The sequence below is a fragment of the Notamacropus eugenii genome, chromosome X (assembly GCF_028372415.1).
Source record: "Notamacropus eugenii isolate mMacEug1 chromosome X, mMacEug1.pri_v2, whole genome shotgun sequence".
NCBI classification, from domain to species: Eukaryota; Metazoa; Chordata; class Mammalia; order Diprotodontia; family Macropodidae; genus Notamacropus; species Notamacropus eugenii.
This window is the reverse complement of record NC_092879.1, coordinates 54,706,931-54,732,531: the sequence shown is the minus strand read 5'-3', so window position 1 is coordinate 54,732,531 and position 25,601 is coordinate 54,706,931. Positions and strand designations below refer to the sequence as shown.

Here is a 25,601-nt window from a genome sequence, read left to right as displayed (position 1 = left end):
AGCATGGTTAGGGTGATATCTGCAATATAGCCTTCAATCTCCCACCCCCACAATACACACACGTAGCTGAACTGGGACTGGGACTTGGGTTTTCTGATTACAGTTCTTTTCCAGCATACCGCAAAACAGTTTGTATCCTAATTAGGGTTGTGTCTAAGCTAATAGATCACCCACATAGCAGCCATTTCTACCCCCATAATATCTCTCGCATTTGTCCTCTTCCTGCCTCCCCATTGTCACTTCTGGTTTCCTGAAGGCTCTCATCTCGGCTATTTTAACAGCCAGCTTAAGTGGTCTCCCATCCTCCAGCCTTTCCCATCTGCAGGTCATTCTCCATGCTGTCTGGGTGATCTTCCTATGGCGTCCCTATGATTCTACACTCAAAAATCGTTGGCACTCTCTCCCACCCCACCTTCCCAGCCTTTTCGAATTCTTTTCCTTCTCACACTACGTGCAAGCTAAATTGGACTCCTCACCATCCCCTGGTTCACAACTTGCTTACTCCAATAGTCCTCCATTTCCTGGCTAGACTCCTCCTTCATCTCCATCAGATTAAGCCACCTCCCCTAAGGAGCCTGTCCTGAGGTGCGCTCCCCACACCCCCACACCCCGTTCCCTTCCAGGTGCAAGTGAGCAGCCTTCTCATCCTTTCCTTTGCACTCGGCTTATCCCTGTATCATAGTCATTTATGGACTCATTCCATCCCTTCTGTTAGACTTGAAGCGCCCCGAGGACAAGCGGAACTGTGTCTTGGGCGGTCCACCACTTAGTATACAGAGCCACCATACCTGATATTGCTCAATGTCCTGGCTGCTCTATCTCTCGCTGCTCCACGGAGGACATAGGGCAGGCATGCTATTATTAGCTCCCTTCTTGTCATCTTTGTCCCACCTTCAACTCTTACTACCTGTGTGACCTTGGGCAAGTCATCTAATGATGCTTCTGGGCCTCAGTTTCCTCCTTTGTAAAGGGAAGGTTTTGGATTAGATGGCCTATGATCTTGTTTGCCCCGCCCCGCCCCAACGTCTTTGGCATCTTAGTTTAAGTCCTGAGAGCCCCGATTCACAATACGCAGGTGGGGAAGGGGAAGAAGGTTAAGACCTCTTCCCCCTGTCCCTTTTCTGAATGGCAAGCGCTGGCAGGGTCCGCAGAGCTCACCTAGGGCATCCCCTTTATTGAACAGAGGGGGTAATGGAGACCACCAAGCTGCGCAAGGGACTTGCCCAAGGTCACTGAAAATGGGAAGGTATCCCGCCTCCCCAGTGAGTTCCACGGCTTCCCTCCTCCCCTCCTCCCCCCCCCCCCCCCCAGGTCCTGGAGCCAACCTGGTTCCAGCAGCTTCGACTTCAATTTGCCAAACCACTGAACCATCCCTAATACACCCCCTACTGAGAAAGGTAGGTTCCCGAGCGGCTCACGAGCGAGCCTCTCTGTCCCAACTTCAAGCGGGTGGGCTAAAGTAGGGAGCCAAGCATTCTTCTAAGGCAGACGAGTACCAAAGCCACTAGACTTGGTTCGGACCCCAGGAAAGGAGCGGAGCAAGGTTTTTGGGGGTTTTTTTGAGGGGGGTTTGGGGTGGTAGTTCTTTGGCCCAGGCTACCTCCTCCCTCCACGCCCAGGGTGGGGCCGGCACCGCCCCGGGAGCTAGGTGAGTGTAGGGGGCGGGTCCGGGGGCGGGGCAGAGAGCTCTGCGGAGGCAGTCGGAGGAGGGGGAGGAGCTCGGCCGCCCGCGAAGTGGCGCCCAGGGATGCAGGGGGCGGAGCCTGGGAGGAGGCGGGGAGGCGAAGTGCAGGCAGGAGCTAAGTGAGCGGGGGAGGAGCTCGGGCCGACGTGGGGAGGCGGGCCGGCAGACGGGAGAAAGTGGGGCGGGCTCGGGCTCTCTCCGAGTGGTTCCCAGTGTTGTGGCGGAGTGAGGGAGAGGAGAGAGGGAGAGGAGAGCAGAGGAGAAGAGAGAGGGAGGGCGAGGAGCAGGACGAGCAGGAGATCGCGCTGCAGCGCTGAGCCTGCCGGGAAGGAAGGAAGCAGGCTCGGCCGCGGCAGCGGCAGGGGCGAAGGCTGCACCGAGCGCAGCCCGGCGCCTGCCCCGGCTCCGGTTCCCACTCCCGCGCGCCAGCCCGCACGCTCACTCGTTTTATGGACCCGGCGGCCGTCCCCCGCCAAGTGTTCCGAGCGCCCCTCCACTAAGAGCGCCCCGCAGCCCCCCGCACCCCTTCGCACCCTCTCCCCAGCCCGGGCGCCAGCCCTCCAGTCCCGCGCCGCCCTCCGGGCGGACCATGGATGACAAATCCAACAAGCTGCTCCTGGCCCTGGTGATGCTGTTCCTGTTCGCTGTGATCGTTCTGCAGTACGTCTGCCCCGGCACCGAATGCCAGCTCCTCCGCCTGCAGGCGTTCGCTTCGTCCCATGCTGACCCGTACCGCACCGAGGACGAGAGTCCGCCCCGCTTCGTGGCCCGCCTCAATTTCACCGACGCCGAACTCCTGAGAAAGGTCGACTTCAACATCAAGGGGGACGACCTCATCGTCTTCCTGCACATCCAGAAGACCGGGGGCACCACTTTCGGCCGCCATCTGGTGCGCAACATTCAGCTGGAGCAGCCGTGCGAGTGCAAAGCTGGCCAGAAGAAATGCACTTGTCACCGACCCGGCAAACGCGAGACCTGGCTCTTCTCCCGCTTCTCCACTGGCTGGAGCTGCGGCTTGCACGCTGACTGGACTGAGCTCACCAACTGCGTGCCCTCCATCGTGGACAGCAAAAAAGAAGTCAAGCTGCGACCGACCAGGTGAGCCAGGCGGGTCCGCACGAGCGGCCTGCCGCCGGGTCTGCCGGCCCCGAGCTTGCAACTTTTGTTCCGGGGTGGGGGTGTGGAGGTGGCCTGCGCGACTCCCAGTGCCTTCCCCGGGGCTACAATGAATGCATTGTGTCTCCTCTCCTCCCTCCCTAATTCTAGCTTTGTCGGGGTGGGGGGAGCCCTTTGCTTTTCTGGGGGGCGGGTGACATCCCCTTTGGTTGCGGGAAGCATGCAAAAAAACAATTCCCACCGAGAGTGACCGCAAACCGCCACCGCGGGCGAGGAAATTGCCTTCATACAGCTGCAGTAATTGTCCGCCGTCTGCGCGCTTCTCCCTCCCTCCCGTCCTCCCCCCCCTTTTCCCTCTGCAGAAACTTGATGGGAAGGGGGTACCCAGTCCACGGCGAGAAAAGACCATCCAGGGCCCTGTGGAACGGGGATAGTGGTAGGGACTGGTCATGGGGGAGGCGAGTGTAGCTGAACCGCTATTTAGGCTGGGCAGGGACGGGGACAGAGCTCGGACTGATTGCAATCTAAATGCTGTTACTGAAGACGGCCCCCTCTCTCCCTGACCCCCCACAAGCTCAGGAGAGCATAGCAAAGACGAGCTCTCCAGACACAATTTGATTTTTCTCTGCAGGTGTTTTTGGGCAGCCCTACAAATAGCTCTCACTTCCCAGCTTGCTTCGTTGCAAACTCTAGTTATTTGTAGCAAAGCACTTCTCCTGGTTGGGGGTGAAGGGGGGTACTTGCAGCCTGTACACTGGAGGGCCCCGGCGGGGCTTCCTCCACAAGCCTAGAATTACTTCACTGTATTAATGTGGTAAGATAGTAGGGTGTCACCTGCGGGGATCAGCTGGCTGCGTGCCTCCCTTGATTTTCAGACTCCTCTCTGCCCAGTGGGATCGGGTGGGGGGGTGGGGGTGGGGGTGTGAGCCTCTGGGGCTCTGTGGAGTCTGGGCAATATTGAAGGCACATAGCAAACCATCCTCCTGGAGGAATTGAAATGGAGGGCTTGCCAGAGGCTTGTAGAGTAAAGTTGTACAATACTGGAACAAAGGTTCTCCCCTTTCTTTAACGTACCCTTTTATTGCTTTGGCAGTGAGTGGGGAGGGGGCCGGTTTCCTCCTCTCATCCTGGCAGGTCCAAGAGGCTGTGAACAAATTTGGTGGAGCCAGTCTAAGGGTTTTTTTTTTTTTTTTAGGGCGGGGAGGAATAAAAAGCTGTTGCCTCCAGCCACTAATGGCTCCAGTTGTATATCCCAGATGGCCTGGTTTTGAGGGCCTCTGTTCTCACATCCTCCCCAACCTAAGTCAGCAGAGAAGGGTCTAGGTCTTGGCTGTAGATTGTTCTGTCATTCTTCTTCTCTTCACCCTCCTCCCCACCCCAGGCATATTACTTCTCCATCTTCCATGATGTTATAATGTCTGGCAGATGGTTCTCAGAACTCCACAATGAGTGATGGACCTTCTGTCTGATTGGAGCCAAATTTTGCTGTCAGGACTGACCAACTAGACTGTTTATGGAAAGCCAGTGGGAGGTCACCTAGATAGACTTCTTGGGGACAAGTTTCAGCCTCTCTTAGTCCCCAATCCTTTACCCTACCCATAACACTTTCTCGTGTTCGAGATCCCAGGGTGTCTTTAATGTGCCTAAAATGTGCTGGAGAGGGACAAGAGGCTTGGTCTTGAAGGGTCAGGGACTTGTCTACACAGACCTGGGGCCCTTGTGTGGTTTTCCCCCAAATCCTGTTGCCCTGTGGGCTCTCAAAGGAGCTGGGGATGATAAAGATCACCACTTACACTGCCGCCTGGTTGAGAAACTAGTCCTCGCCTTGTCTCTATGCTCAGTGCATGGCAATTTCAAACGAGATCTTCAGGGCAGACATAGCATTCCCAGCCATTGCCCCCTGGATGGCAGGGGGCCTAGGTCCTTATTATAGCCCAGCTCCTGAGAAGTTCTACAATGTATTCCTGTTTAAAAAGCCTTCTGAATGGGTGGGCCAGGGGTCTATGCGGTTGGTCCTTGGACACACCATTATTAATGCCCTACGGATTATTTACTTAATTGACCTTTGAAGAAATCAGACTATAGGAGCCTTTGTTGCGATTTGTCTTAACAGTCAGGACCTTTCAAGTAAGGGTTTTCGTCTATGGGAAGAACAGCTTCTCTCACTCAGATAAAAGCAAAAAATGTGTTTGGAATAGAATGGAATGGAATTTCTCTGTAGTTTCGTGCCGCCCCCCCCCCCCTTTTTACAAAGGGTGACACTACTGCCATCTAGTAGGGGAAGAAGATTTCTATCATTTTTCCTTTATTAAAGATGACTCTTTTTTTAAAAGTCGTGGTTACGGGGTTACATGCTATTTTCAAGAAATGAAAATCTACCAGAAGCATTTCCACTTCCAGTCTCTCTCTCTCACTCTCTTTCTCTTCCCCTTCCCCCCTTCCCCTCTCACCCCCTCCCTCTGTCTGTCTCCCCCTCTCCCCCCTCCCAGTCCCTCATTCTGAAAAGATTGTTAACCTGAGAACTCCAGGATCTGGAATTTCCCACCATTCTGAGGTTGTCTCCTATTTGTGGGACTAATTCTCTCTGTTTTGACAACCTAGGTGAGGCCTCTGTGTGTGTCTGACTGGATGTGGAATTCACAAATAACCAAAGGGTGCTTTATTGACAGCCATAGCTCCTTAAATTGTGCCTCCCCACCACTACAGAGAGATCCATTGACTTAAGACAGTGATAGAAAAACCTTTCTACTGAAATGAATTGAGGACACTCTCAGCAAGCCAGTGTGCATTAGAGTAGGAGTTAGGACACCTGGGTTCTGCTGCCTCTGCTAGCCTAGTCTTTAGACAAGATGTTTTACTATTCTGGGCCCTAGCTTCTTATCTGTAAAATGAGGTTGTTAATATTGCTTTACATTAGTAGCTCACGTTTCCCTTGAAAGCTTGCAAAACCCTGAACGAGGTAAGCAGTGCAAGCAAACATTCTTATCCTCATTTTATAGATAAAGAACCTGCCAGAATTGAAATGTCTTACCCAAGGCCACCCAACTAGTAAGTGGCACAGGCTGAACCCACATTTCTTGATTTGTGGTGTGCTGCTAATTTACTCCACCATGTTGCTTCCTCCTTTAAGAGGAGGGCTCCTGCTGGAGAAGAGACCGCCATGAACTGCATGATGGACCAGGCAGGCCTTCAGGATTGGTTGGGTGGGAGCTCTAGGCTAGCTAGGGCCATGGAGGGGCAGTGAAAGCTCCCTAATTCTTTTCCTCCTGATGTCAGGGATGTTCTCTATGCACGGGGCCAATGCTTTTGTCTCCTTGGGCCTCAGGTTGACAATCAATCAGTGAACATTTATTAAATCTACCAGAGCCTGAGCTAGACACACAAAGACAAAAATGACAGTTCCTGACCTCAAGGTCCTTATGTTCTATCCAGGGAGACTGCTTTACATAAAGGAGTATATAGGGAATATATGCAAGCTAAATACAAGATACTTTGGGGAAAGAGGACAATAGAAGCTGGGAGGATTAGGGAAGGGGTGCCTCTCTTAATGAGGCCAGCCAGCCTTAGGGAACTGATGGGAGAATCCTTGGGTGCTTTGGAACTGCCAAATGGAAGAGAATGCCATCACACTGCCTGCCACAAGACAAAGAGAGTACTCGGCTGGCCAAAGCCTCAAGATGTTCATTAAGGGGATTTTTTTTTGTTTCCATTAGAAATGGCTGTTGAAGTATCTGTCACCATGTCATTGGGGGTTAGCAAATGGTTCTGCTCCTCTTAAAACCACTAATAACATTTTTGAAATTGCATCCAAACACCATTGCCCAGCAGCTGTTGAAACTCCAAATCCTCTCGCCTGTTCGGGGCCACATTCACAGCTGTCTATCTAAGGGCGTTGACTTGGTGTAAAGAATTCAAGGAGGGGGCCTACAGGGCTGGAATGATCTTCCTTTTTCCCATAAGGAAAATTTCTATTGGCAAAGACTGGACTCTAAAAGCAATAAAATGTTTCTATTTATAATACTCATAGCCCAATTTTTGGGACCCCCATTCTTTGGTTTAATTTTTTAAAACAGCTTGGAGGATATTTAATTGACATGTGAAATTGGGTGGAGTATTGTGGGTATCCCAGAAAGAGATTAGCCTCAAATTTATGTGTGGATGATAACATTCAGAACACAGCATATTCTATAGGCAGCTATGATTTCTATGGGCTGAATAAGCAATAGATCTCACAATACCCATGTATGTGTGTTTCTGCTTTTCAGACCCACGGAGATGATGCTGTGTTTAATAAAATACACTCATTTCAAAGCTTTATTGAATTCTGACTTGTCTTTTGTAGATGTGGGTTTTCTCATATCCAAAGGAACTAATAACATTATTTTGAGGGAAAGCTCACGAAATGTTTTTGACTTAAAAAATCCTTAGGCATAAAAAGGTTTGGGGCCCCTGATTTAGTCTGTTCCCCATCATTTTATAGACTGATCAATCTTCAAGTACTTAAGAACCAAGGATTAGGGCCTAGTTGATGGCCTCAGGGAACTAACATTTTATTGATGCAGCCCAACATGTTCACAGGGTAAGTAAAGGCAGATGAAGAAGTTGTCATGGGAGAAATGATTTGCTGAAGGCAGACAGTAGCATAGCTAGATCTCAAACCTAGACTGTCTGCCTCAAAATTGAGTCTTCTTTTCACTACTTCATACTACCTTGTTCTTGTTTTTTTAAATTTTGAGCTAATTCTACTTGGCAAGAACATGAAACTCTTTCACATCTCAGATTCATGTGTACGAATCCTGAGCTTAACTCTCTCCCTTTTTTTTCTTTTTTGCAAGAGTAGATTCCCTCATGCAACAAGCTGGGGATGCAGTGATTTGGAAAAGCTAGTATAGTCCTGTTTCGTCTTAGGTTCGTTCAACTGTCTTTAGTGGGAGCTCTTGGAGCTTTCATCCCTTTCCACTGGCCTAGTATTTATTACAAGGAAGATAATTCATCATAGTAGTAGCTGAGAGACTTGCTGAGTACCTAGTATCATTTCAGGGAAGTCAAATAGCTGTAAATGGTCAGATTTCTTCTACCCAGACAAATCTAGGTTCACAAGGTAGCCAGTACAAGGGACACTGTAAACAAATACTTCTTTAAAAGTTAGTGTAGAATGGGCTAGGCAGGGTTAAGAAATATTTGTTTCAAGACCCATAGCATGACCTTACATATATTACTATAAATTTAGGATTGTAGAGGTCATCTAGTCCAACTCCCTCATTTTACAGCTGGGGAAACTGAGTCTACCAGAAGTTAAGTGATTTGTCCAGCCCACAGCCACATGGGTAGTGAATACCTTGGGACTTAAATCTAGGTCCTCTTCCTCTGAATCTAGCACTTCTCATTTGAACATGCTACCTCCCTCCTCAATTTAGGCAATTTTGGTGGTCTGAGACTTATTTTTAAAGAATACTTTGTTTGGAGAGAGAGTCCTCAAGCGAGAGAAATGGATTTTTGGTTGCACATAACTTTTAAATAAGTAATTAAAATAATTTAGATGTGCTTGGCAATGTATTTCAGCCTGCAGCAAGCAGTTTGTAAGATTTAGTATTTGTTATAATGGAAAGAACACTGGCATGTGGAGTTGAGTTCAAATCTCAGCTGTGTTCTTCCTGCCAGTGTGACTCCACCTCTCTCCAGTGAAGGAGTGGGACTAGATGACCCCTAAGGTTCTTTCTGTCTTTAGAGTTATGACCTAGAATAATTCCATAACCACTCTGACTACCCCTGGGAAACTGGAGCCCTCAGCTAGAAGATCTCAAGTTTGTCCCCCCAAAACTGTCTTTTCCCTTTAGGCAAAAGAGACCAGTTTTAAAGTAACTTTGAGAGATCTTATGGATATCTTATGGCCATGAGAACTTCAAATCTGGCCTCAGACAATGATTAGCTGTGTGACCCTGGGCAAATCACTTAACCTTGTCTTCCTCAGTTTCCTCATCTGTGAAATGAACTGGAGAAGTAAATGGCAAACCACTCCAGTATCCTTGCCAAAAAAAATCCCAAATGGGGTCACAAAGAGTCAGACGGGACTAAAAACTGACAACAACAAAAGAGCTGGAAGAGTCTTTAAAGACCATCTTATTTATTTTCCTCATTTGACAGAGGAGGAAACTGAGGCCCAGAGAGGGGAGGGAATTTGCCCATTGGGCAAAGAATGAATTAATCAATGAACAGTCATTTATTAAGTGCTTGTTATATTACAAAATGTTCAATGGGATTAAATGACATCCTCATGATGACTTACCTTTGTCTCTTACTTGTCAATATTACAAAACGATGCTAATTGCTAGGCATACAAAGACCAAAAATCAAGACGATCCTTGCCTTTAAGGAGCTTACATTATGATTAAGAGCTCTTCTTCATCTGGACGGTTCCTTTTTCAAGAACTTCTGAAACATTCTGGATTTTACCCAGAATTTGGGAGGTTCTTAACAATAACAATAAAATCCCTCAAATTCTAGATTTATTTCATTAGGCATTATAGACAATTAAGACTTCCTTGAGAAGATGCTGATGCTAGGGGGTGAGGGTATTGTTATTAGATTGAAGATATGTGGTTAGTAAAGGGTAATATCTAAGGTCCTTCTCAGCTCTAAATTCCTAAGAGGTGTTATTGGCTAGTGTGGTAGCCAATCTGGTATATATTAGGAAAGTCCAGATATTAGATTTTTCTATCCAGGTATTAGAATGTACCTTCATTGATTATATACTTGTATAGTCTATATATCATACATACATATGTGTATATATGCACATATATATGTTGGGTTATATATATTCGATTATAGATATAGATAATGTATTTATACATTAGATATATATTTCAGATAATGTGAAATTTCATTTCGTTGGTTAGATCTCCTATAGAGGGTTTCTTTCTCTAAAGCAGATAATTGCCTGTTTCTGACTTAGTATTTAAGTTCTAGGGTTAGGGTTGCCTGAGGCACTTAGAGGTTAAATAATTTGCTAGCCACTTGATCAGTTGATCAGTCAATAGGCATTTATTAATCGCCTCCTAAGTGCCAGGTGCTGAGGATAAAAAGACAAAAGTGGACCAGTCCTTGCGTCAGGGTGTGATTTAATTCATGGTATTCCTGATTCCAGGGCCAGTACTCTCTCTGTCATGACACACTGCCTTTATAAAGCATGATCCCATTAGAACTGCAGTTCCATGACAACAGGGACCATTTTCCTTTTGTCTTTGTATCTCCAGGACTTGGCACATAGTAAATGCTCAATAAATGCTTGATTGAGTAGATTTACTTAAAAAACATACACACTAACAGAATTAATATGGGTTTGACAAGTAAGAGACAAAGGTAAGTCATCATGAGGAGGTCATTTAATCCCATTGAACCTCAGTTTCCTTGGTAAAACAGGGGTTGGACTACATTATATCTCTCTAAGTTCCCTTCCACCTCTAAATTTTATTGTGCAGAGTTCAACAAATACTGTGCACATCTTTGAAAAATTTCTGAGACTCAAGGGCAAGCTTTCCTTCTTTGACCTTTGACCCTTTACTGGGGCTTCTTTTACCTAGTGGTTGCATTGCTTGAATGAGTTTATGCTGTTTTAACCAAAAAAATTTCAGCTGATCAGCATGGGTGTGTACAAATGAACCCTGACACTTCCTGATAAACAAAATGAGATTATTTAATGACTGATGTTAAAAATTTTTTTGAATTAGTTGTCTTTTTCTCTCCATCTTCTAAATCATCATGGCCACTAAAGATGTTTAGTGGTAAATGGCTTTCCTATTGTCATTGTAAGCTCAGAGAAATGTTTATGTCTGGATGTTAGTAAAATATTTATTGGCCAAGTCGCTCCTGTAGCGGGTACGAGGTATTGAGTGAAGTTCACGAATTATTCAGCACTCTTTATTTCATCTCATTTGTTGTTTCTGCTACTTTGCCCCCAAGAAGGTTGCTGAATGAAGGCTTGGCCATGTTTCAGAGAGCTGGGTTAAGGAAAGCCAGCTGGGACATTCAACTTGGCCTTTTCTGGGACATTATACATAGTCAAGTATGGGCACCAATGCAAATTCAGTCCATGAGATTCATATTTATAGCTCTGCAATCCTTTTGAACTGGTTATCCTGGGAAAGATATGGAAAGAACCAGGGAATAAAGCCTGTGCTAGAGAGATGTCAACTATGAGGGTTGAGGAAGATGATAGTGATAGATATTCTTTTTCTGATGAAATATGGGAAGGTTGTAAGTCATAACTCAGGCATCAGTGCTGAGGTATATTAACTGAGATTAGTTTGTACCTCGCTTATTTAATCTGAGCTGGTGCAAAACCTGTTCTCCATTGACACAGATGTCTGCAAAAAAGACTTTTCAGTTGATTTGATTGCTTTTGGAATTTCACTAGTGGAGGTGCCATGGTGAGTCTAAGTGAATTGGTCTGTTTCTTATGTTGTGTTCAGTGTCTAATGAATCACTTCCATAGACTTTTCTGAAGGAATGGGTTGTGACTGAAATATGCAACACATTGATTTACATCAAATGAATTAGGCCCGCATGTGCAATCCCTTGTATTAATTGCCTTTCTCCGCCAATTGTAACAGACAGTGCTTCAGTACAGTATCAGCTCAGATTCACTCGTGCAGATCATTGTGACTTGACTAGAAAAGGGAACGTTATACTATACTACAAGAAACTGAACAACAAAAATCCTTGGGGTTTAGAAATCTCTAATGTTGACCCATCTGCAAATGAGGGCATTCATAGGATCAGAGATGTAGAGCTGGAAGGAACCTTAAAGACCTTTTAGGCCCCTCTCCTCCACATTTTACAGAGGAGGAAACTGAGGCCCAGGGAAAGAAAGTGACTTTCTTAAAGTCATACAAGAAGCAAAGGTGGTTTTCTCTGACGCCAAAGCCCAAACTCTTTCCATTAAATCAACAAATATTTGCTAATTAATTTTGTTTCTTAAAGAATGCTTGGAGTATGTGAGAATGGATTGTCAGAGCCATAAGGACCATTAAAGATCATTTTATGCATCTGTCTCCATATCATAGATGGAAGAAAGCTGAGGCGCAAAGGGGGGAAGTGATTTACCCAACATTTGTGGTATAATCAGAGCAGAATTGAGCCTTATCCTGGCTCTTAGTTAGCTCAGTGCTCCTTCTGTGTCAAGAGGATGGTGTTGTCTACTTGGTAAGTCAGTCAATAAAAGCATTTATTAAGTACCTACTATGTGCCAGACACTGTGATGTGTACTGAGGATGTAAAAAGAGGCAAAAGACAGTTCCTATTCTCAGGGAGCTCATAATCCAATGGGGGAAGACAACAAGCAAACAGATAAGTACAAACAAGCTATAAAAGAATAAATAGGAAATAGTTAACAGAGGGAAAACACTAGAATAGAGATTGGGAAAGGCTTCCTGTAGAAGATGGGATTTTAGTTAGGACTTAAAGGAAGCAAGTAAGTGGAGATGAAGGAGAGCATTCCAGGCATGGGGGATACTAGAGAAAATATCTGGAGCCTAGAGATGGAGTATCTTATATACAGAACAGTCTGGAAACCAGGGTCACTATGTCAAATAGTAGGAGGTATATCAAATAGTATCAAATAAGAAGACTAGAAAGATAGGAGGGGGCTAGGTTATAAAGGACTTTGAATACCAATCCAAAGGATTTTGTATTTGATCCCGGAGGTGATAGGGAGCCATTGGAGTTTATTGAGTGGGTGTGGTGGTGACACGATTAGATCTTCACTTTAGGAAAATCACTTTGTTGACTGAATGGAGGATGAATTAGAGTGGGGAGAGACTTGAGGCAGGCAGACCCATCAGCAGCTATTGCAGTATTCTAGGAGTGAGGTGATAAGGGCCTGTACCAGAGTGGTGACAGTGTCAGAGATAAAAAGGGAATGGATTAGAGAGATAGTCCAAAAGTAAAATAGCCAGACCTTGACAATGAAGTTGAACTTTTTCTAACAACCTTTTGGTTATCTAAATGCTTTGACTTGCATCTTGGGGACATGTAGACAGAATCTTTGAGCCAAAGTCAGTGAGTTCAACCAGCTTCTCTCATTTAATCTGGGAGATTGAGCATCTAGTGAAATCAGAGGATTGTAGGTTTACATCTAGCAAGGACCTCAGAGATCATTTAGTCTACTACATCATTTTACAGCTTAAAACACATTCTTTAAAAGTAAAGCAAAATGAGATAAGTGAAGCAGTAATGCCGGTCACAGAATCTCAGAGTTGGGAACTCAGAAGCTATTCTAGTCCAACTGGTGCATGAGCAATGTCTTTGCCAACCAGTCATTTGGTCTTTGCTTGCAGGCTTCCTGTGATGGTGAAAACCAATATCTCCCAAGGTTGCCCATTCCACTTTGGGTAGCTTTCATTGTTAGGAAGATTTTCCTTACACCAAACCTAAATCTGGCTCTCTGCTACTTCTACCCAAATGGCTCCCTGGACTGCCCTCTGAGGCCAGGCAGAACACTTTTTCAAATATTTAAAGAAAGCCATTGCATTATACCACCCTCTCAAAGTCTCTTTTTGCCTCTAGTCTGATCTTCATATGGTGTGATATTAAGGCCCTTCTCTATCTTAGTCATCTACCTCTGGTTGCCTTCTAACTTGTGCTCTCTCTAATGTGTGGCACCCATAGCAAATTCAGTATTCAAGTCATGGTATGCCCATGACAGGGAGATTCTCAGTTCTGGACCTGGACCCTGTACCTTTTTCAGTGGAGCCTCGGACAGTGTTAGATTTGTCTATATGGTATCATCTGATCTCTTCGTCATCCTAAGAAGTGGGTAATTCCAGAGGTTGGTAAATTCCATTTTTAAGATGAGGAAACTGATTCCAAGAGTGGGAGAGTGATGTGTTCAAAGTTATCTACCTAATAAATAGAACTTGGATGTGAAAACAGGTTTCCTCATTCCTTATTTAGTACTTTGTATGCTATGTCCTGCTACCTTGATGAGACCTGGGGCTCCTTTCAAATGGACTCACCAGGAAGGAAAAAAAACCACAACAACCTGAGACATGTGTTCTGTTTCTTAAATGGAAACAGCTACCCAAAAGGGAGCTGTCCAAAGTGGTTGGGCTTCTTTGAGATATAGTGGGTTTCCCCTCCTTGGAGGTCTTTAACCAGAGGCTAGGTGACCACTTGTTTGAAGGTATTATTCAGTCAGTCAATAAACATTTATTAAGCACCTACACACCCATTAAGCCAAGTGCTAGGGTTATAAAAACAGTTTCTGCCTCCAGAGAGCTTACACTTTAAGGGGGGATGGGACAAGAAGACAGTATAGATGAGAATGCTGAGAAAAGGGGAGATGGAGATATTTGGGGGACTGGGATGGGGCATGATGGAGAGTTCTGAAGAAATCCCAAAGCAGTGAAGCTGGTGGTAAATGAGGAGAAAAACTACTGAGCTTCTTTTTTAAATAGAAGTCCTAAAGTCTATAGCCCTTGCCCTCCAGTCAAAGAGTTCAATCAGAGAAGGCAGAGGGTATTGAGGAGATGTGAGGATCAGGCAGATTCAATCTAGCAGCATAATAACATTTCCCAATGATGACTTTGTTGGGGAAGGAAGGGGTGATGGAGAGTTCCAAAGAAGTCCAAAAGCAGAATAGCTTATGGGAAATGGGGAGAGAAACTGTACTGAGCCCCCTCTTTAAGCAGAGACCTTGGTTCTGCCCTCCAATCAAATAGTATTGGTTGCACTAGATGGTCATTGAGGTCCCATCCGACTGAAATTTCTTGATCCTATGAAATAGCCAGTAATCGTAGCACTTTTCCCTTGATAGCTACTATTCATCAAAATTGATCCAGGAAGATTTTTTTAGAAGCACCAATTATAAAAGGATGCACAAATGAATACCCTCTGGGTCTAACTGACACCATTAGGGCAGATTTCAAAAAGATTAGTCAGAGGGCAAGGAAGACGGACAGGAATATTTTCTTTCATGGACCTCTGATAGTGCTCTGTATTTTTCATTTGTTCACTGCATTCCTTTTGCATACATCAAGTGGAATGAGAATGGAGATAGGGACCACGTTAACCATTCCAACAAACATTTATTAAGGAGCATCCAGAGGCTCTTGCCATGCCTTTCACTGAGACTTGGCCCTAGATCTATACCATAACAGTGGTTGACACCTTTAGCAAGTATACCATCTTCCCATTTTATGCTTATCTGATATTAATGATCAAAGGGGTCACTGAACAAGGGTATCCCTGTTATATATCTTTCAAGGAATCTTGAATACTTTGATGTATGGAGTTTGGCCTAACCATCCACACCAGGAAGAAAAATAGAAGTGGATGAAAAATGTTGGTTGTCCAGATTGACATTCAATTAGATAGACAGCCTGTATCCATACCATACATCCCTCTTGTATGTATCTTGAATAGACAGTGCAAATAGACAAAGAGCTCAGCTCAGAATTAAGCAGGAGGAGGAGAATAGGTTAGATTGCATTTAAGAAATTACAAAGCTCCTTTAATGACTCCAAATTTTTCCCATACATGAAGTCACACCTTTTTAATACCAGTATATTACTGGTTTTGTTGAATGGATGAGTTATGGAGCACATCAGTCTCTTAAGAATTAAGGCATATGATTTTGGATGTGAGCCAGGCCACAACACTTAATGAATAAGGAACTACCAAAATGAACTGGGGCAAAGGATGTCATCTGAGAAATATTTGATGAAAATAGAAAATGGACCTGTTATGCTCCATCAGTATCCTTCATGATGTTAGGAGAAAGGGGAAGACTCCCAGCATGTTGGATGGACTTCATATGGTGAACTTATACGAGTTTATGGACAAGTGTTGTGCGAGATGGGCCAGTAGGCATAGGTAGTTGGAGGGATATTAGCCATATTATCATATCACTGTGTATTAATGAGGTCACAGGTCTGTCTCAGTGTATTCAAGGTACCCATGCTAAGAACTGGTACTGTTTAGGGCTACAATTTCAAAATAAAAAAAAAAACAAAACAACAATCCCTGTCCTCAAGAAACTTACTTTCTGCTAGGCTGAGAGATGACATTAGCACATGAATAGAAATTTATATATGCGTGAATATTTGAGAAGGGGGAGAGCTCCAACTACTGAGAGAATTGGAAAAGCCTTCCCAGAGATAGTACTGAAACTCTGACTTCTAGCCCATTGGAAGTTCCCTTAGGGGAAAGATTGGCTTTGGTTTTGTATCCCTAGTACTTTGCCTTGTGGCAGGTGCTTAGCAAGCACTTAAATGATTAAGGAACTGAAGGAACCCAGAGATTCTGAGAGGTGGAAGAAGATGAGGAGGGAGTCTATTTTAAGCTCTGGAGACTACCTGTACAAAGGCATGGAGGCAGGAATTGCAAGGTAGAATTTGGAAAATCACAAGTAAGTCAATTCAGTAGAAATATAGAATGTGTGAAGCCATGAACCTGGAAGACTAAGCTAGAGCCAGATTGTGAAGGGCCTTAAATACCAAGCAGAGGAGGTTTTGTTTTGTTTTTTAATCCTGGATACAGTAGGGAGCCACTGAAGCTTCTTGATCAGGGGAGTGACATGATAAAACTTATACTTGAGGAATATTATTTTGGAAACTGTGTGGAACATGGATTTGAAGCCTGAAAATGGGCAGACCAATTAGGAAAGAAGGATAATTCAGGTGAGAGGCAAGGAGGGACTGAACTAGGTACAGTGGTGGTTTTATTAGTGGCAAATAGAATAAATGCTTGAGATGTTTTGTTGAAGTAGAATGAACAGGATTCCCATTTATCTTTTCATCTCCAGCACTAACGAAGCCTAGGCCCCCGTTGTGTTGTAGAAATTGTCCCTGCTTGAGAGTCAGTAAGCCCCAGTTGTGACATTTCCTAGCTATGGGACTTTAGGGGAGCGAGCCCACTTTTCTAAGCCCTTCCTGTCTTACTCACAAAGTAAGATCAGTAATTCTTGTATTCTTTACCCTATATCCTTATTGTAGCGAAAGTGTTTTGTAAGCTATAATGTGTTATAGAAATTGGCATGGTAATTAATAGTAATCAGATTTGAATGAGAACTTCTCCATGGCCCCAGGATCTACTCTATCTTTATTCAGTCTCTGGCCAGGTGCATGGTTGTCAAGATGTTGGTAAATATGAGCATAGCCAGCAAGAGTCTTCTGGAGTTAAGATTAGAGGCCGACTTCTTTAGTATTGGGTGGACTTGGTTTGCAGAATCTAGTGGAGAGAGAGAGAGAGAGAGAGAGAGAGAGAGAGAGAGAGAGAGAGAGAGAGAGAGAGAGAGAGAGAGAGAGAGAGAGAGTCATGGGGCAGCCCTGAGTCATTGACGTGGTATCACGGTGCAGCAGCATGTTGGGCTGGGTGATATACAGCCGGCTAGTGCTGAATAATTAACTCCATAAAGCCTTTTAAAATGGATATGTCAGAATGATTTTACTCCCTGAACACGAGGCAGAATTAATGAAAGATAATTAGTCTGACTAATAGGAGAATATGAAGCTGGAGCAACATTTTCTTTTTGCATCCTTGAAGAAAACGGGTTGGGCATGTTCGACCTCTCTGGGAGGGTCTCTCCTCAGCCTCCACCATTATGGATGTGACCTTCTCTGGGTTCAGTTTCTTGCTGGATTGCCTTCTCTCACCCACCAGTACAGATCATAGCCATGCCTCAGTTTCTCATCCTGTTTGATTCTTGTCTCTAGTCTTCTGTAAACCTTCCATTGAAGGTCCACACAAAATTCTGGGGGCTTTCCTCTTCACTTTTTCTTTTAAAAACTGATTTTAAAGAAAAAAAGTAATTTTTGCAGTAGCATTTATGTGATCAATCAATACACATTTAATAAATGCCTGTTACGTCCCACGTATGTGCTAGGTTCTAGGGATATAGATATAAATGATGCAATGCCTATTTTTAAGGAGCTCATAGTCTTATGTTAGGCTAGCATTTGCTTGACAGGGAGAAGAGCACTGAATTTGAAGTCAAGGGACCTGAGTTTAGATCTTAGTTCTACTGCTTATTAGTTGTGTGACTCCTTTCTGAGCCTCAGTTTTCTTTTCTGTAATCTGAGGGGGTTGGATGGCTTCTGTAGTCTCTGACAAATCTAAATCTTTGATATTGGAACTTTTAATGATTGCTTTAAAAAGAGAGGTTTCTCTTTTGAGAATGATGTTGGAAATGCAGTGCTATCAACCATGACCTTTATGAAAGTGTATCCAAGATTTCTGATTCGAGCCCTGGCCTCTTTCCTGGGCCACAGGATGGCTGTGTAGACAATCTCATTTAGATGTCCCATCACCTCCTCCCTAAAAATCAACATGGGGACTCCTAATCTTCCCTCTTAAACAAGCTTCTTCTCTGAGCTTCCTCATTCTGTCAATGGCACCATTGTTTTCCCAGTCATCCAGGCTCAAGACTTTGGCCCCATTTGAAATAAAAGCAAGCCTTCTCATATTGCGGGTGGGAGTTCTCCACACATGTGAAGTATGAAGATTTTGTAAAATCTTGACTTGCAGGTCAGGCCTTTTTCTGCCCTCTTCACTGGGAGAATTGAGTCTTCATCCACAATCATGGTGACCTGAACTAGTAGATGGTACTCTTTGGATCCAGCATTCTCATCATTTTACATTTTCAACTAACTCTAAGAGGTAGAAGTCAGAATATGCTGGTTTAAAACCAGAGAGGGAAGTTCCTGAGCACTCAACTGGACCAGACTAAGAAGGTTTATAGTAGAAATGGAACAACCAGCAAGAGCAACATATACTGAACCTAGCTGGCGCTAGCTAGCACTAAGCTAATTTGCAACAAAGTAAGCTTTGTTTTATAGCTAAGCATGTTGAGAAGGGTCAGGAATGAAAAGAGCACTTTCCACATTAGACAATTGGGCCACTGGGTGTTCTAGTGGATAGAGTACTGGATTTGAAAGACCTGAATTAAAATCTTGCCTCAGATGCTTACTAGCTCTGTGACCCTGGGGAGGTTATTTAACATCTCCTGGCCTCAGTTTTCTCATCTGTAAAATGGAGATAATAATATCACCCACCTCAAAGGGTTGTTCTGAGGATCAAACGAGATGTGTATAAAATGCTTTTCAAACCTTAAAGCAATATCTAAATGTTAGCTATTGGAACTATATAGGGTTAAACTACAAAAGATCTCTGCTTCTGTAATGTTCTTTGTAACATTGTAGCATTATTTTCTTTGACTATTTTAATAAAGTTCATTAACTCCAGGGGGGTGAGAAGTGGGGGGCTAATGATGTAAAGCAAATGTAAGCTTCTGAGGGCAGGGACTGTTTCATTTTTGTCTTTGTACGGTGCCTGGCACATAGCAGGTGCTTAATAAAGTTTATTAAAGTACATTGAAATGCTGCCATTCTTAGTACCTTTTGTTCCCCCTGTTCCCCATCAACCATGTCTCCATGGAAGGGATGCTTGTAGGACTAAGAGCTATTTTACAGTTCAGTCTGTTGTAAGGATCACCAGTGCCCAAGAATTCATCAGCTGGTGTCCAGCCTGCTGGACATGAACCCGTATCTAGGCTGGTACTCAGCCAGCAGCCTCAGTCTGCCCAGGATAACATCTGGGATCCTTCCAGCTCTATATGCCCAGGGCATATGCTCCAGTGGGTGTAACATGTAAAACTTTCAGGTGCTGGATAAATGTGAAGTGTAAGAAATGGCAAAATTCTTTCATTATACCATGTTATCTCTTAGCACCATTTATATGTAGAGACTCTGTGGTCATATATTATATTTGTATATGCAGTTTCATATAAATGTTTATGGCCTTATGAAGATATGCATAGAAAAGAATTAGGTGAATGATGTGTGTTTGGGTTAGTGCCAACTAGGGGGAAAATACCTTTATTTTTTATTTTAAATTTTTGATGTTAAATTTTAAATTTCTTTAAAGAAAAAATCCAATTGTTTCCATCCTCTTGGTTTAGATCCATAGTTTTCATGCTAGGGAGGGCCCTTAGAGATCATCTAATCCAACACTACCATGTTACATAGGGGGAAACAGGTCCACAGAGAGGAAGGGATGTGTATACCCAAGTTCACATAGTTAGAGCCAGGCCTTTTGATTCCTAGTCCAGTCCTCTTTCAACTCAGCTCTCCCTTGTTTTTGTTCCTAAGGACAGTCACCATTTGCAGTATTGGTATTAGCATATATGCAGCTTTCACTGAAATGTCTCTTTATTCCAGAAGGCCTTGAAAGATCACAAGTGGGGTGCTTAGAGACCGGGATGTCAGAGGATCCATTAGAATGGGCCTCAAATCACACTTCTTGGTTTCCAGCAGTTCACCCTTCTCAGGAAGGGGTATGCTTTTGATGTGAGAGAGCAAAATGTATTCAGCTAAGATAAGACTGTTTAATGCAGCAAGATTAGCTCAGTTCATTTCAATGAAATGGTGCTGTGTAGTAGAAACCTTCCTTAAGTCCTTTGTAGGAAAGTGGGTCATAATTTCCCAGAGTCCAGTGGAATGCTAGGTTAAAGGCTGGGCTGGCAGAGGATCATTCCATTCAACCAACATTTATGAAATGCTTAATGTATGCAGAGCATTGGGGGAAAGGACAAATATTAAAGAGAACTGGAAAGGACTATACACACACCCCCACCCCATTTTACCCAGAAGGAAACTGAAGTGTAGCGAAGGAAGTAGCATATTCCCAATCACCCAGTGAATCTGTGGCATGCATGCTCCAAGATTCTGTGTCCCCTAAGCACTGGCATGGGCAAACTCTCCCTTTTTCATTCAGTTGGATTGGCTTGAGTGACATTGCCATACTCACTCCTGATGGTAAATTGATACACATTTATTAGGTACCTACTGTGTACTTAGTGTTGGGTAGGCTTCTTGTACTCTTAGAGTTTATAATTTAATAAGGGGGTAAAATTTTAAAAAATAACCCTCATTTCTGAAGAGCTTAAAGGTTTACAAAGTACCTAAGTCATAACTGCCCTAGGAAGCAAGAAGGCTATAATACATACACAAATAAGCATGATAAGAAAGAGAATGTGTCTCCAAGAGTTAAAAAGTGTTTGTTCTCTTTTTAAACCATATTTACTGAAATGTGAGAGGCAGTGTATTGTGTAGTAGGAGCGAGCCAGCCTTGGAGTCAGGAAGGCCCTGGGTTCAGGGCCTACCCCTGACCCATCCTGGCTGTGTGACCCTGGGCAAGTCACTAAAACTCTGAGTGTCCCAGGGAGCTTTCTAAGGCCAACTTAGAGAAAATTCAATGATCTTCATTGGGGGAGGGAATTTCTTCACCAGGAGTTCCCTACACCAATGAAATCACAAGTTCTGAAAAAGAAAAACTAAATTTCTGGCAACATAGAAACACAAGGTCATAGTATTGAGAACTGGAAGAGACCTTTGAGAGCATTCATTGTTGGAAAACCATGTTCCACTTATCCAGTCTGACTGGGAAAGTTCATTTTAATGCTAGTGGTCTGGTTGTGGCTTTGCCTAGGACCATATGCCTTGGAACTGTCTTGGTGTGCTAGTAGTAAAGCAGAGAAGTATCACGGGTTTAGACTGCACTGGTGCACCATGGCCCATCACTAGGGACCATGGGATCTTGAGGGAGAGTTGGAAATGGATACAGATGAAGGTTGGGAGGCAGAATGTACTGCCCCTCACAAGTCCAGTGCCTCACTTGGGATTCCTCATTAACAATCCAGTATCTTTTTCTTTATGACATTTTGGCACTCTTAATGTCATTTGCTCAGCCCCTAATGTGCCCACATGGGGAAGGGAGCCTTGGCATATGGGTCATACTTGCTTGCATGTACTTACATCTGCCCAGGAATGCCTTCTTCTGTGGGAATAATCCTAACTGTGGTGAGAGGATGGGGTGGCGATCATGCCATTGGTTCAGTTTTTGAACATCATTGAGGCGGAAAGGACCTTAGATTAAGCCTAGTCCAACTTCTACATTTTATAATTAGAAAAATTAAAGTCCCTAAGGCCAAGAGACCATTTAGTGGTAGAGACATAAAACTTCAGAGTTAGAAAGAGATCTGCTATATCTAGTCTGATACTCTCCCCATTTTTCAAAGTTGGACCACCACCACCCCATTTCCCTTCAGACTCTGATGGAGATAGCCCAGAATCTTGAGCCCAAGAGACTTGGGAATAGCAGTACCACCCAAAGCACTAGACCTGTTTCTGGCCTAGCCCCTACAGTTCTCCTTGAGGAAAGAAATCACATGGAGAGGTGACCCACTTGTTGATCAACTGCCACCGACAGTCAGATAGACACAGGAACCCTAGTAGTGGCAGTGCCTCCAAGACCACTGGTACTGCATCTAGCCTGACCCTCACATTTATAAACCAGGGAAGCAACTCTTTGGAAAAGGGACCAGCCATCCCCACCAAATACTAACCAACTGCCACACACTGTGTAGGCAAGTCAAACTAGCTGAAGTAGCTCGGTTTCTTGAGGGAGATACAGGTAGTAGCATGTGCCAGACAAGTTAGACCACCACCATCTGTCATCCTGTTGATGGAGACAATTCAGGACCCTGAACCCAAGAGTCTTGGGAGTAATTTTACTTCCAGCCTGGGGGCCATCTCCAGTTGTCCTGATCTATATCTTGCCATTAGACCCAGATGACTCTGGAGGAGAAAGTGAGGCTGGTGACTTCGCATAGCCCTCCCTCACTTAAATTCAATTCACTTGATAGTCATGGCATCATCTCCCTGAAGTCATGGTCCTTTTCCAGAACTAAGGATGAGCATCAGCAACAACAACAGTTTCCAGCCCAGTGCCCTCATTCATCATCCTGGAAGATGCAGCCTGACTGCTGCTCTTACAGGGGCTATAGCCATAACTACCAAAGACACAGAAAAGAAAGTCCTAGTCTTTGCCCCTGTGAAATGGTTCAGCATCGTAAACTGATAGACTTTGCTGCTATATGCTAAGGACCATGGGAGTTTTCCATCTGATTTACAGCATTTGTGTTTTCTCTCCTATTAGGGTGTGAGCTCCTGTATGTCCTGTCTGACTTTGCTATTTGTATCCCTGGGGCTTAGCATAGTGCCTTATACAGACACTTAGTAAGTGCTTTGTTTAAGCATTCATTATGATTTGCCCAAAGCCATACAGCGAGTTGGTGATAGAACCATTGTCATATAGGATCAAAGATTTGATCAAATCCAATTCCCCCTTTTTATATATGAGGAAATGAGACCCAGAGAGGTTACATAACTTGCCCATGAAGATCACAGGCAGGATTGGCATCCAGGTTTTTATGGGATCAAGACCAATGCTCCATTCACCATACCACCTAGCTGCCCATTTACTTGTGTGACTTTAGGCAAAGTACTCATCATTTCTGGGCCCCTGCTAGATGTATTCCATTCTTGGCCAGGAACTTGTCCTTCCTGTATTTTAAGCTGTGTGCCTGAAATTCAAGCCCATTCTCAGACATCTTCTTAGCCATCTGTTGGTCACTTGTGTACATAGTAGGCTCTTAATAAATGCTTGTTAATTGATTTTCCAATCTGCTTTTCTTTTCCAATTCCCTTGACTTTGAGTAACATTGATGAAGAGGTCACCTGTTCCCTTAAGATCTTCCATTTCTTACTCAAGATATCATAATCTGTAGAAATGTTCCCTATGTTTCTTCTAGCATCATCTCTTCTTCCCATGTGAATTCCAAGAATTAGATAGTAGTCCATTTGGTTTGAGAAGGCTCAATGGTTCTCTGTCATGTCTTCACACATGGAACACAGCAGACTTCAGTTGTTATCAGGTTGACTAAGAACTGCCTTAATAACCCTCTGGAGGGAGGCACCAACAAACTCCTATGTGCTTTTTCTTCCTCTGACCCTTACACAGTATCTCTTATCTGAGAGCATCTGTAGCTCTGTAATTTCATTCCTTGGGAGACAGGCAGCTGCTAATTCTTCGGTGTCCTTCTCTTTCCTCTTTGGGAAGAAATTTAGATGTTTATTAATTCAAAGCCTTCAGTGGTCCTTCTTCTTCTTCTCCTCTTGGTCACTTTCTTCCTCCAACCTCATCACACAGATTAGTATTCTCTGTTGCCTCTTCAGGTCCATTATTGTCTTCCTTTTCATATCAGGGCCTTCCATTTTTTAAAGGAATGCTTCATTTCCCCTTATAACCTAGAGATTAGACAGAAGTTTCTCAAGCTTCTTTTTCTTTCTCTTCCTGGAGGATGACCAACCTATATTTTGAGCATGGATTATAGTTATTCATCTGGGGAAGAAATACAAACATTGCACATTTAATGAAAGTCACGTCCAATTCCTTGTGTTCGTCATACTGGGAATAAGATGCTCAGTCCTTGTTGATCTCGGTAGTGATATTCCAGGAGGACACCATGGGAAGATTTTATTTGCAACAATGATGACAGTAGCTCACATTTACATAGCATATTTAGGTTTTCAAAACACCTTCCTTGTAAAGTACCCTGTGAATTATATTGCTTCCACATTGGGGAAGTGGGGAGCCCCATGAGACAATCAGTTTATATATACATTTCTATTCAATGTTGGATACTTAGTGTTGGTTTCTTCAAGAGGCTTAGACAATAAGATTTGAGTTGGCTACCATGGTTAGGGAATAGGACATTCAGGCTAATGGAATTTTCCAGTTGCCTGGGGAAGGATAGTTCATTTATTCATTGAAGCTATCACCTAGGGCAGTTGGTTCTAGGTATATTATGGGATGTTATAGAGGTTGTAGTTAGTAGCTTGATTATGTATACGTAAATAATAATGACTAATATTTATGTAGTATGTGTTCTATGCCAAGCACTGTGCCAAATGCTTTATAATTATTATCTCATTTGATCCTTTCAATAACCCTAGGAGGGAGATACCATTATTCTCCCCATTTTATAAATGAGGCAGACAGAGCGATTTGTGAGGGGTCACACAACTAATAAGTGTCTAAGGCCAAATTTGAACTCATGTCTTCCTGAGTCCAAACCTAGCATTCTATCCATTTTGTCACCTAGCTGCCCGTGTGTGTGTATGTATGTATATGTGTATATCTACACAAATACATGTAAATCTATACACATATATTTATATGTACATATGCATATTTTTCTGTTGCCTTTGTCTTTCCAGTTATTGTTTTGCCCCCTCCCCAGCATCAAATCCTTTCTTGGAACAAAGAAAATCTTTTAAGCAAAGCCAACAAGCACAGTGAGCTTGTGTGATAGGACTAGAACAGGAAGAGACCTTAGAAATGATCAGGTTCATTCCTCTCCTTTTAGAGAAGAAACTGAAGACCAGAGAAAGAAGGTGACTTGTGTAAGCCAGTATGTAGCAAATTGTTGTTGTTCAGTCATGTCTGACTCTTGGTGACTCCATTGGAGTTCTCTTGGCAGAGATACTGGAGTGATTTGTCATTTCCTTCTCCATTATAGATGAAGGAAACAGAGGTAAACAGGGTGAAGTGACTGGCCTACAGTCATGCAGCTGGTAAGTGTGTGAGGCTGAATTTGAACTCAGGTCTTCCTGAGTTCATGCCTGGCACTATCCACTGCAGTGTGTCTAGCTGTCCCTAATGTAGCAGAACCAGAATTCAAAACTAGTTCTTCTGACCTCTGAAGTCAGCCGCTTAAACTTCCCTTTTCTTCCACCCTTTTCCTCTTAGCAGAAGACCTCTCCTCATACTTTACTGAAAAAAAAGGAAGCTATCTGTTTTGAGCTCCCTTTCTTCCCTGATTAAACACTTCAAATCACCTAAATATCATTCCCCATTCTCTCCTTCCTTTCTTTGGCCTCAGAAAATAAAGCATCCCTTT

The 25,601-nt window shown here is 43.8% G+C and overlaps 1 protein-coding gene across 2 annotated transcripts in view; it reads left to right on the top strand.

Annotated features, from left to right (window-relative positions):
- The first annotated feature begins 1,861 nt into the window (after positions 1-1,861).
- Positions 1,862-25,601, top strand: part of HS6ST2 (heparan sulfate 6-O-sulfotransferase 2) — a 284,248-nt gene continuing 260,508 nt past the window's right edge. For both annotated transcript variants that reach the window (XM_072626538.1, XM_072626537.1), the window contains exon 1: positions 1,862-2,782. In XM_072626538.1, the coding sequence (XP_072482639.1) occupies positions 2,274-2,782 (509 nt within the window). In that variant the 5' untranslated portion in view covers positions 1,862-2,273. The remainder of the gene's footprint in view (positions 2,783-25,601) is intronic.